This window comes from Chrysochloris asiatica, unplaced genomic scaffold (assembly GCF_000296735.1).
Source record: "Chrysochloris asiatica unplaced genomic scaffold, ChrAsi1.0 scaffold00340, whole genome shotgun sequence".
NCBI classification, from domain to species: domain Eukaryota; kingdom Metazoa; phylum Chordata; class Mammalia; order Afrosoricida; family Chrysochloridae; genus Chrysochloris; species Chrysochloris asiatica.
In genome coordinates this window covers 2,207,967-2,219,549 of record NW_006408858.1, presented here as the reverse complement: position 1 = coordinate 2,219,549, position 11,583 = coordinate 2,207,967, and the positions used below count along the sequence as shown (strand labels likewise).

Sequence of the window (11,583 nt, the reverse complement as noted above, 5' to 3'; positions counted from 1 at the left end):
GCCCCGCCCGCGCGACCGCCGCCGCACGTCCCCAGCCGGCGGCCACCATGAGCACAGGCCTGCGGTACAAGAGCAAGCTGGCGACCCCAGGTGAGCCCGGCGTTCGCCCGCGCGCTCGCGCGCTCGCCTTTGTCCCTGCGGTCCGCCCGCCTCTCATCGTGTCTCTTCATCTCTCCCCCGCCCGCCGGCCCGGACCCGCCCGGACCCGGACCCGGACCCGGACCCAACCGTGACCCCAACCCTGCAGAGGACAAGCAGGTACGTGTGCGTCGCCGCTCAGCCTGTCTCGAGACCCTGACTGGCTGTCACCCATTGTGGCATGAATACCGCCGTCTCCTAGGCGCGACCCCGCCCCTGCCCTGTCGTGATAACCAGATTGTCAGCCTAGGCGCGCGTGAGGCTTGGAGGGGAGGAGTGGGCGCCATACCCTGGGTGGGAGTGTTTGGCCCCCTGACCTCACAGCAGGGGGCCGGAGTCTCTCTCCACGATAGGGGAGGGAAGGGGGAGGGCAAATGTTCCCCTGCCCTGTTTGCTGATCCAGCTCCACTGTCTCCTTGCCGGTAGGCAGGCAGGGTAGGCAGGCAGTGGGGGTCCTGCGCCTGATCATGGTCACTATATGGGCTGGGGGAGGGGCTTTGGATCCATCAGCTGGGGGCAGACCCTGAGCAGAACCCCCAGAGGAGCCACTGGCCAGCATCCCACTCCCCTACACCTCTCTGTGGTGGGGCGCTTACCCAGACTGATGCCTTGATGCCCCAGTCTGAGTCATCCTGTGCGGGTCTAGCACCTTGAACACAGTGGTGCAACTAATTTGTGGCCTCTATATAGGGACTTGAGTCCACTTGGTCAATCCATCTTGCAGGGGATCTTCTTTTTCTCTGACCTTACCAAACATGATATCCTCAAGCGTGGCAACAGTAGTGAGGTTGGCCCAAGATCAGACAGTGTTTCGTTCTGCTGTGCATAAGATCCCTATGAGTCGGTACTGACTTGATGGCACCTAACAACAACAACATATAGGGACTGGCCTGGTTCAGCCCTTTGAAACACAGACACTAACCAGGGTACATACTAGGAACACACAGATGAGGCTGGGAGTGGAGAGGGCAGGGAAGGATGCACAAAGCTGTCAGATCCTGAAGTGGACTGGAAGTCTCTGGGTTGACCCTGCTGGCTACCTCTCTGGCTTGAGCTCAACCAGGTTTAGGGGACAAAAAAAGGCAACTAGGGTGGCCCCTGTTGGGGTGTGTTCTTCACAAATGATTGGGTGTTCAGTGGAACCTTGGTGTGCTAGCTTAAGACTGGGCAGGCAGGCAGGAGCAGTCTAGCAGGTGGGGTGGGAGCCCAGAATCCCTGGTTACCCAGTGCCACTCTCCTGGCAGGGACACACCCCATCCTGAGGCAGGTGGGGATCACTGGGAGGATCCCCAACAGCCTGCCTGTCCTGCCAGCCAGGAGTTGCCTCACAGCAGAAGGTCAGACAATGCCTGAGATGCAGGGACACATGCCACGAGGCTATTGTTTGAGGGAGAGGGAGAACGGAGCTGAGGCAGAAGAACTGCCTGCCCCCCTGCCCCCATGGCTTTTCTGGGTCTGCACATGCTTCAAGTTCCACCTGCCTGGAGCTTCAAGCCACTGGGCTAAGGCTACACTGCTCAGTATCACCCAGGTTCTTTTGTCCATTGCATGGGAGACAGGGACCTCCTCCTGAGAGGCGTGAGCCCCAGAAGGCCTGTTTCTGACGCTCTTTCAGAGGAGCTAGCCTCACCCTACCCCGTCTCCCGGATTAGAGGGAGAGAGTGCCTTTCAGGCAGGGGAGGAACCTCAGATGGAGGCTGGGGACTCAGGGAACCACCCAAGTGTTGGGGGATGGGGGGGACGACAGAGAAGCTCATGGTGGCTTTGTTATAACTGCTATTGTCCTGAATTTCAGTCTGTCCAGACCTCCTGTGAAGGAGGCTGGAGACCCTTGCCCAATCATAGGAGGACAAAGGCAGTGGAGTGATTTCCCGATGCCCTCCCCACCTTCACCCCATCTTAGGCAGTGACTGGAAGCTCTATGGACCCTTCTCCCACCTTGGGCACTAGGTACTGTGGGGGGGGTTATGACCCCCTCAGATAGAGGGCCTCTGTCGTTCCCTACCCCCACCCCATGGGCAATGGGGGTTTCTCACTGCAGCACAGGTTTCCAGCACTAACCTGGGTGATTCTAAGAATGGAAATGCCTGGGGAGCCTCTGAGAGCCAGGAGTGGGTGTGGCTGTGTCATACAATTCAGGGAGCCCTGAGAAGTATTTGTTGTGCCTCCAGGAAAGGGGGTGGCAGGGCACCTTCCTTGCAGCCTTCCCAAGAACCCTCAAGCCCTGGCTGGGTCCCATTGAATGATGGGACAGGCAGGTTGGAAGCTGGGAGTGACTCGCTTGCCTTCCAGACATGGGTCAAGGTCCAGAAGTCCATCACCCCCAAGAGGCAATGGGAAAACTGAGACCATATGGAAGAAACAGGAGCCCTGTTAGACACCACTGTGTGGGAGTACTAAGGCTTCCTCCCAGCCTGAGGCCCATTTCTAGAGATGTCTAGCCCTGAGATGCCAACCCTTCTAGGTGGGTGCTAGGCTGAGGGGCAGTCTAGGCTGGAACCCTAGTGGGGCCTGGGCAGGATCCCACCCAGCTTCCTACAGGTTAGGGTGCCAGAGGCTGGCCCAAAAGGGAGGCTTCCCAGACCGGTTGCCCTCCACCCTCAATATGAAAAGCTCCCCTGTTCCCCAGGTACCAGCAGCCTCTGGGCCTCCACAGCAGGGCTACTGGGCTGGAGAGGGGGCAGAGGCCTCTGAGTCAAAAGGAGCAAAGGACCCTCTGGTCAGCTGACTTACACATTACCTCCCGGTGCTTTACCAGGCCCCCTTTCCAGCCTCACTGGGTGGTTGGGAATGGGGGAAGAATGTGTAAGGAAGGGTTTGGCAGCCCCCAGAGAGAGGTCTCTGGAGTGGTCACGTGGTGAAGAAGGCTGTGCTGGTTCAGGCTCTCCACTTCCCATGCGCTACACCCCACCCCCAGTCTCAGTGCAGTTGTGGAAATGCAGAGGTGGTGTCACGGGCAGAGGCTGGTGGGGAGGGGGACCCATCTCCCCCTACCTTTTCCATTCTTCCCTCTCTGTCTCTGCCCCACTGCCGACTACCTTGAGGGGGCGGCGCCGGTGACCGGCGGGCTTGCTAAGCGACACTGGAGCGTGGCCTGCACATTTCTAGAGATTAGAGATGTGGGCGCATCTTGTGTTCTGGCTATGGCTGCTTGGTGAGCCTTTGGAACACTTCTCGAGACTGGCGGGCTGTGCCCTCGCTCCGCTTCTACGCAAACTGGGGAGTCAGGTCCTCTAGACGGAGATACTGACGTATTGAAAGGGGGGAGGGCAGTGCTGAGAGGGGTGTGTCCGTGGGGAGGCGGGGACACTGTGACACTGTCGTGGGGTTTGTAGGCCTAGCCCGCCAGGAGAGAAACGGGTGAAGGTGGCCAGGCTCCGCGCGACAGGGATGGGGGCGAGTGGGTCCCGGGTCATCCTCTGGTGCCCTCTGGCGGCAGGAAGAGGAACCGCAGGTCTGGAGGGTGGGACGCGCGGCAGCCACATCCCCAAAAACCTCCTACCCCTGCCCAGGCCTGCACGTGGTACTTGGCCTCCCTACCCCACCCGGTGTGCGGGCGCTCAGACACAGTCCCTGGGGCTCCGGGGCGCTCTGCACTGTGTCCCGCCCCCACGCCTATGCCCTGCCTAGCTCTCCTTCAGCCTCGCGTTGGCTCCGCCTGCGGCCCCATTTCTAGGCGACAGTTTCCTGGCGACGGCGCGGGGCGGGCCGCCGCTGGCCCCCACCCGCTCGCCCTAGAGCGCCGCGAAGCCCCGCCTGGGCTCGGGGTGCGGGAGTGGGGCCGGCTGAGCTGGAGAAGCCGCGCCCAGCTTGGGTGGCGCCTCGGAGGCAAGGGATGGCTCAGGCTGCCTCTGGGGTCAGCGGCAGCCCCGGTGGGCTAAGCCCTGGCTCGGGGTCTCAGTTCTCGCGTCCGTAAAACGGGAGGAGAGAACAGGGGAAGAACAGCACCGCGCGTCATTCAAGGTCTGGCCTAGTCGGCCTGTCCCAATCTTGGGTCCGGACGTGGCTGGTAGGGAAGGGGGACGGAGGGTCTCCAGGATGGATTCGCTGGCGGCGCCCCAGGACCGCCTGGTAGAACAGTTGCTGTCACCGCGGACTCAAGCCCAGAGGCGGCTCAAGGTGTGTGGGGGTGAGAGAGACATGTGGGTCAGTCTTATGACCCCAAAACTCTGCGAGCTCAGGCCATGATAAGGGCCAGAAGGGCCGGCGTCCGCGGGGTGGTGGTAGGGGGGCGCCAGAACCAGCCAGTTGGGGGAGGCCCTCTGCGCATCGCTATCTATAAATAGCCTCTGCGCCGCCAGTTGTACTGCCCCCGCTGCTGGATCCAGGCCAGCTGGGGCCTCCCACCCCCTGGTATGCTGGGAGCGGTAAGTATCTGCTTCTCCCAGCTTGGAGGCTTTTGAGTTTGTCTCAGGGGTCATGATGGGTCCCCTCCACCAGCCACTGAGGGAAAGGCTTGTGCCATGCCTGACACCCCTCTGCGAACACACACACACACAATCTCAGTGGTCCATGCAAAACCCCTTGATGAAGCTGCAGCTGCCACCTCTCTCTCACCTGCCTTCCCACCACCACAGGCCTCACTTCATTTCTGCCACTGAAACACCCCGCCTGCCCCCCCCACACACACACACTGCCCTCTGCTGCCTCCACAGCCTGACTGGGAGGGGAGAGGGTGTGGGGCTGGCTGCCCCAGGAGTCCCAGTATGTCCCTGTGCCCCTGACCTGACCTGCTCCCACCCCCAGGATATCGACAAGCAGTACGTGGGCTTCGCCACACTGCCCAACCAGGTGCACCGCAAGTCCGTGAAGAAAGGCTTTGATTTCACGCTCATGGTTGCTGGTGAGTGGGCCAGGCTCCAAATGGATGACTGGGGCCACTGGTTAGCCAGGCTCAGTCATGGGGACCTAACCTGAGCCCTTCACTGTACCTGTGGACAGGTGAGTCAGGCCTGGGAAAGTCCACGTTGGTTCACAGCCTCTTCCTGACTGACTTATACAAAGACCGGAAGCTGCTGAGTGCTGAGGGTAAGTGAGCCCCAGTCCCACCCTCCCCTCCCACAGTGGGGGTCCCATGGCCCACTCATTTTATACTTGCTCGGGGATGGATGCAGACAGGGTCCTGGCTGCCTGAGGTAGAGGGTGAGGTTCCCAAGCAATGCCTTCCCCACAGAGCGCATCAGCCAGACAGTGGAGATCCTCAAGCACACAGTGGACATAGAGGAGAAGGGGGTCAAGCTGAAGCTCACCATTGTGGACACCCCAGGCTTCGGGGACGCCGTCAACAACTCTGAGTGGTAAGGAAGGCTTACCTGGGGAACGGGTCTACCAGGTCTCCCTCACCTTCTGGGCTGGGCCTCACAGTTCCTCCTACCCCAGCTGGAAGCCCATCACTGACTATGTGGACCAGCAGTTTGAGCAGTATTTCCGTGACGAGAGTGGCCTGAACCGCAAGAACATCCAGGATAACAGGGTGCACTGCTGCCTGTACTTCATCTCCCCCTTCGGTCATGGGTGAGTGGCTGTCTGGGGCTCAGGTCCAGAGCCCACCCACTTTCTCAACCCCCTCGCTGGTCCACCCCTCTCACTGTGCCCACCACTGCCCCCTCCCCCACTGCGGGTATTCTGCAGGCTGCGTCCAGTAGACGTGGGTTTCATGAAAGCTCTACATGAGAAGGTGAACATTGTGCCTCTCATCGCCAAAGCAGACTGTCTGGTTCCCAGCGAGATCCGGAAGCTGAAGGAACGGGTGAGACTACTGTGGCACCAGGGTCTGGTGAGGGAGTGGGGCGGGACTGGGTGGGAAGGGGTGCACTAGACCTGCTGACTCTGCGTACCACTCCACCTGACTCAGGGGACCTGAGCAGCCCCAAATCAGACAGCCCTTACCTTACCACAGATCCGGGAGGAAATTGACAAGTTTGGGATCCGCGTGTACCAGTTCCCAGAGTGTGATTCTGACGAGGATGAGGACTTCAAGCAGCAGGATAGGGAACTGAAGGTAGGTAAAAAGAGGGAGATAGTGAGTGGCCAGAGGACTTTGTCCTGTTCACAGAGGGCCTGTTATTGTTGTTGTTAAGTGCTGTCAAGTCGGTTCCAACTCATAGCAACCCTGTATAGGGTTTCTGAGGCTTTAAATCTTTATGGGAGCAGAAAGCCTCATCTTTCTCCTGTGGCGCAGCTAGTGGGCTCAAACTGCCAACTTTGTGGTTCACAGTCCAGTGCTTATTGAATGGAGCCACCACAGGGTCTGGAGGAGGGCAGACACTGAGCTCAAGAGTTGCTCATGTCCTCATCTGACCTGTGGTGGCAGTTGGGGCCCCACACAGATGCTTAGTGGATCTTGAAGGTTATAGCCAAAGACACAGTGACCACTGGTCAGGGTCCCTCCTCCTCACCCCCTGCAGAGCAGGCACCCTCTTCCCACCGGCCATGTGCGACTTCCAGAATTTGACGCCCAAGGGTGGTAGTTGGGCTTGGGCCCAGCCCAGGGGCGTAGCTCTCGGTGGATGGGGAACTGAAAGGGAGGGCACCCTGATGTGGCACAGTCTGGCACCAATTCTGGCTCCAGAAGGCAGCTAAGCGACCAAAAGAAGGCGATGCTACATCTCTTTGGGGCGTGGTTGGTGGGCCAACCTGGGTGCTGAGTGTCCAACCCAGTCTGAGCAAGCCTTGTTCTGCTCCTCCAGGAAAGCGCACCCTTCGCGGTTATCGGCAGCAACACGGTGGTGGAGGCCAAGGGGCAGAGGGTCCGGGGGCGACTGTACCCCTGGGGAATCGTAGAGGGTGAGTTCAGGCCTGGGGCACCGGCTTCTGGGAGGGAAGACTCTTTTGAGTTGACACCCCATCCACAACCCACTCTTGCCCTGCAGTGGAGAACCAGGGGCATTGCGACTTCGTAAAGCTGCGCAACATGCTCATCCGCACGCACATGCACGATCTCAAGGACGTAACTTGCGACGTGCACTATGAGAACTACCGTGCGCACTGTATCCAGCAAATGACCAGGTGAGCCGACCCCGCCTCCTCCCTGAGCAGGCTCCGCCCCCGGAACTGGACCACACCTCGCCTGCCCCGCCTTGCGAATCCCAAACCCAGGGCTGCTTCCGAGCGGCATGAATGTTTACGGAGCTCCAAATGAGTCCCCTCGAGCCATGTTTCCCGCGGGTGTAGGGACTAGAGTAGGGCAGGATCTCGACAGTGGTGGGAGTGGGCCAGGCCTCCTGCAGCCCACTCACCGAGCCTCTCAGTAACTATGTCCCTGCCGGCTTCCCAGCAAACTGACCCAGGACAGCCGCATGGAGAGTCCCATCCCTATCCTGCCACTGCCTACCCCCGACGCCGAGACTGAGAAACTTATCCGGATGAAGGATGAGGAGGTAGGTGGGCGGGTATGGAAGTGGTAGATGCCGGGCTGGGCGGAGCCAAGTCCCCCTATTGGCGATTCTCACACGGACCTCCCCCTTATCTCTCTCACAAGCTGAGGCGCATGCAAGAGATGCTACAGAAGATGAAACAGCAAATGCAGGACCAGTGACCCCACCCCACCCCACCCCACCTCGCCAGGGATAGACAGCCCATCCCTGGGCCAGCCCCTCCCACTCCTAAACTTGACCTTGGATTCGCTGGACCAGACTGGCCTGGACCCCACCCCAATCTTAGAGTGGCTGGATTCCGGACTGCACCTACCAACCCAGGGACTCGACCGCAGCGCCCCCCCCCCCCGCGTCCCCAACCAACCCTAATTTATTCTTCCCACACATCCTGTCCCCCCACCATCTGCTTTCAAGGGGTCTGGGCAACAACCTACCAACCGGCACCCTCTGGCCTTGGGGGAAGCAGGAGCTCTGTGGGGTGAGGCCACTACGCCTGTTCCTGGTCCTGCTCAGGCAGTAAAACCAAGGCAGAAGGGAGGACCAGATCCCCAGGGTCCTGAGAGGTCTTGGGAGTCCTGTGTGCCGGTTCCCGCAGTTCACCCAAATATGCCCAGATACCACTTTGTGCAAAGTGGGCTATCCTCCCTTACCTCCTCACCCCATGCACCAGGAAGCCCATTGGGAAGGGCTGGGCGCCACCAAGCAATGAGAACCCCTCCAAAGGACCGCGGACGAGGAGCACGCAGGGCTGGCTCCGGTGCCCTCGCCCCTCCCCGACCCGGCACCGGGCCAGAGGGCTGCAGAAATAGCGGGCGGTGGGGAGCCCCCCTCCAGAGGGCTGCAGAAATAGCGGGCCGTGGGGAGTCGTCCCCCCCCCCCCGCCACCCAAGGTCCCTCCTCTCAAGCGGCACTAAGGGGGGGGGGGGGTCCCCGCGGTCTATCCGGGATCTTGATCCCTTGGCCTTCCGACCCCTCTTCCCGCATGACTCCTGTCCCCCTCTCCCCCACACCCATACTCCGTTTTGTTCCGTTGTGAATGCCATGTCCTGTCCTGGTGACGGGGAACAATGTTGGTGAACATTGCTACTGTGTCCGAGTGCTGGTGCGCCCCTGGGGGGCGGGTGGGGGCGGAAGCACAGAGGGCCGTCGACTAGGCGATAGTTTTCTATCTGCGGCTACCGCGGTGGGCGTCCGAGTTATTTCTGGCGGGCAGGCCTCGCTGTGGTCGGAGCGGCCAGGGCTCCAGGGCTTGGCAGGGCGGGGCAGCCTTATCGGTAGATTTTCCAGCCATCGCCTGGAGTTTCAGAGCAAGTTGGGCCACGGTCCTCTCGCCATGGGCTCCGGTGAGTCTGGGTGACCCGGGTCGGGATGCACTCCTGTCGTTGGCTGGCAATAGGGGAAAAGGGTCCGATTTACCCAGGAAGGATCCCTGGTTGGCTGTTAACCCTAAAGGACGGTGGTTGGAACCCACCAGCCGCTCACCGGGAGAAAGATGAGATACAACCTTAGAAACCCTAAGGGGCAGTTCTACCCTGTCTTATGGGGTTGTCGTGAGTAGGAAATCCACTCTAAGGCAGTGAGTTATTTTGGGTTTCATCCAGGGCCCAGGGTGGATAGACTTTTGGTGGTAGGAGACTTCTAGCTTCAGTAGGTAGGCATGGGCCTAGGGCATCGCGGACCGTCTGGCCCACGGGGCTCACGGTGACACTTCTTTTCCAGGACCGCTCGGGGCGCTGAGCCTGTTGATCCTGTTGCTGGCATCGTCGAGCTGGCTGGCCGTGGGTTGCCCAGCGCCATGTCGCTGCGCAGGGACGCGTGTGGACTGCGGGTATAGCGGGCTAACTTGGGCCTCACTGCCAGCCGCCTTCCCTCCTGGCACCACTGAACTGGTGTTAACAGGCAACAACCTCACGGCGATGCCGCCGGGGCTGCTAGATGTACTGCCCGCGCTGCGCACCGCGCACCTGGGAGCCAACCCCTGGCGCTGCGACTGCCGCCTGCTGCCGCTGCGCGCCTGGCTGGCGGGCCGACCCGAGCGCGCTCCCTACCGCGATCTGCGCTGCGCCTCGCCCGCTTCGCTGCGTGGCCGCCTGCTACCCTACCTGGCTGAGGAGGAGCTGCGCGCCACCTGCACGCCCGGCACGCTCTGCTGGGGGGCGCTGGGGGCCCAACTGGTGCTGCTCTGTCTGGGGCTGCTGCACGTGCTGTTGCTGGTGCTGCTGCTGCGCCGCCTGCGGAGGTTGCGCGCCAGCGCCCGTGCCCGGGCTGAGGCCAACTTGTTGCTGAGTGCCCCACTGGTGGCGGAAGGGGTGGAAACAAGCGCATCCTAAGCAGAGCGGCCTGACGCTCAGAGACACAGGCTGGCAAATTCGACAGGACCCTGACTCAGGAGACTTCAGCTTGCCCAACCTGAGCATCATCTGGTGCCTGGCCCCTGCTCAATCTCTGAGACTCCCACTCCACTCCGCAGGCCAGGATCAACGTGGGGCAGACACAGCCAATGCCCCCACCCCTAGCAAGGCCAAACGACGCCCTCTGACTTGGAGAGGTGAAAGGGCAAAACTACAGCTCGCACCCTACAGGGTCTCCTCCATCCCAGTTTCTGAGTGGAATAAACCTTCTCCTTATGGCAGATACCTGAACCACCTGTCCTGGGAGTGCGATTCCCCAAACCGCCAAGACACAGACACACATTCATTCACACTCACCTAAAAAAACTTGGAGGGTCCATAAGAGCTGCCGATAAACACCACCTGACTGCTCCCCTAACTCAGAAGTCAGCTTGGGCGCAGTGGGGACATGTGGGGGTTAATGGGGACAAAGTGGGGACAGTGAGGACACTTTGGGGACAGTTCAGAGACACTGGGGACAATGAGGACACTGGGAACAGTGGGGACCATTGGGACACCATGGGTACAGTGAGGACACTGTGGGGATGGTGGGAACACTATGGGGACAGTGAGGACATTTAAGACAGTGAGGACTCTGTGGGGGCTGAGGATACTGTGGGGATACTGTGGAGACAGTGAGGACTCGAGACAGTGAGGACACCGTGGGGACACTGTGGGGACAGGGACAGTGAAGACACTCCAGGAATTCTGAGGGTATGTGGATGCTACCGTTGTTTAGATTATTGCATAGAAAACTACAACAACAGCATAAGTGTGGATGCTTCAGGCTTAGGGAGCCTCTAGAAGAACACTGGTGTAATAGTGGGACTACTCACCTCAAGGTCAGCAGTTCAAATCCACCAGTCGCTGAGGGATTTGAACTGAGGGAGAAAAATGAAGTGTTCTGCTCCAATAAAGATTTACAGCTTTGGAAACTCTATGAGTGGGAACTGAGTGGACAGTGAGTAGTAACTGTGCTGCCTTAGGCTGGGCTCCAATGAGCTGACCCTGGGGCTGTGGGGTAAACAAAAGGGGACATGGGAGCAGGGCTGGTAGGTGGAATGGATGTGAAGCTATTCTTCTCAGGTGAATTTTGTGACACTGAGCAGATCCCTTTGGGGAATCAGGCGGCCTGGGCATGGGTGAAAGCCAACAACCTAAGGACAGTCCAGAGAAGGAAGGCTGATAAGGATAAGTGTAGGGACAGTGGCACCCCAAAAGCACTTGGGCAGGCCAAATACAGGAATGTGGGGTTCCACAGGGTGCAGGCTTTTCTCTGGGGTACAAAGTTCCCCTTGGGGGTTCCTGCCTGCACCCAAAGCTCCTGCCCCAGCAGCTCTCGGGTCACCTGGCCTGGCACCTCAGCTTCTCTCTGCCTTAAGGAGTGGAGTAGAGATTTGTGGGCAGCAAAGTGGCTGGGAGAGCTGTAAATATGGTCTGATGTCAAAAGTTACCAGGGTTCTAGATGGGAAGAAGTCCCGTGCCCTGAGGGAGGACATGGAAAAGCCAGGGATGAGGAGGGAACTTCTGGCCACTGGGACACTGTGTAGGCCCCCACGGCTCTCCCTCTGTCTCTGTTTCTCTCTGCCTTCTCCCACGGGAAGCAGCAAGTAGCAGAACACCCAGGGAGTGAGTGCTGGCCCACAGGGGGTTCAGGAGCGCAGGGGGTCAGCACCCTA

General features: G+C 59.9%; 2 protein-coding genes across 3 annotated transcripts; both read left to right on the top strand.

Annotated features, from left to right (window-relative positions):
- Positions 1-6: 6 nt before the first annotated feature.
- On the top strand, positions 7-7,678 carry SEPT5 (septin 5). 2 transcript variants are annotated; one of them, XM_006875828.1, is made up of 12 exons: positions 7-90; positions 248-258; positions 4,885-4,981; positions 5,080-5,166; positions 5,312-5,435; positions 5,518-5,652; positions 5,770-5,887; positions 6,038-6,139; positions 6,828-6,924; positions 7,011-7,146; positions 7,415-7,517; positions 7,619-7,678. In XM_006875828.1, the coding sequence occupies exons 1-12, from the start codon at positions 48-50 to the stop codon at positions 7,673-7,675; spliced, it is 1,110 nt and encodes a 369-aa protein (XP_006875890.1). In that variant the 5' UTR covers positions 7-47; the 3' UTR covers positions 7,676-7,678. The 2 variants fall into 2 exon arrangements, with proteins under 2 accessions (XP_006875890.1, XP_006875891.1); XM_006875829.1 differs by lacking the exons at positions 7-90; positions 248-258 and adding an exon at positions 4,174-4,257 and having other exon boundaries at positions 7,619-7,675.
- Positions 7,679-8,847: 1,169 nt separating this feature from the next.
- GP1BB (glycoprotein Ib (platelet), beta polypeptide) lies at positions 8,848-9,844 on the top strand. The gene is made up of 2 exons (XM_006875848.1): positions 8,848-8,857; positions 9,234-9,844. Exons 1-2 carry the CDS (start codon positions 8,848-8,850, stop codon positions 9,842-9,844), a joined length of 621 nt encoding a protein of 206 aa, XP_006875910.1.
- Positions 9,845-11,583: the final 1,739 nt, after the last annotated feature.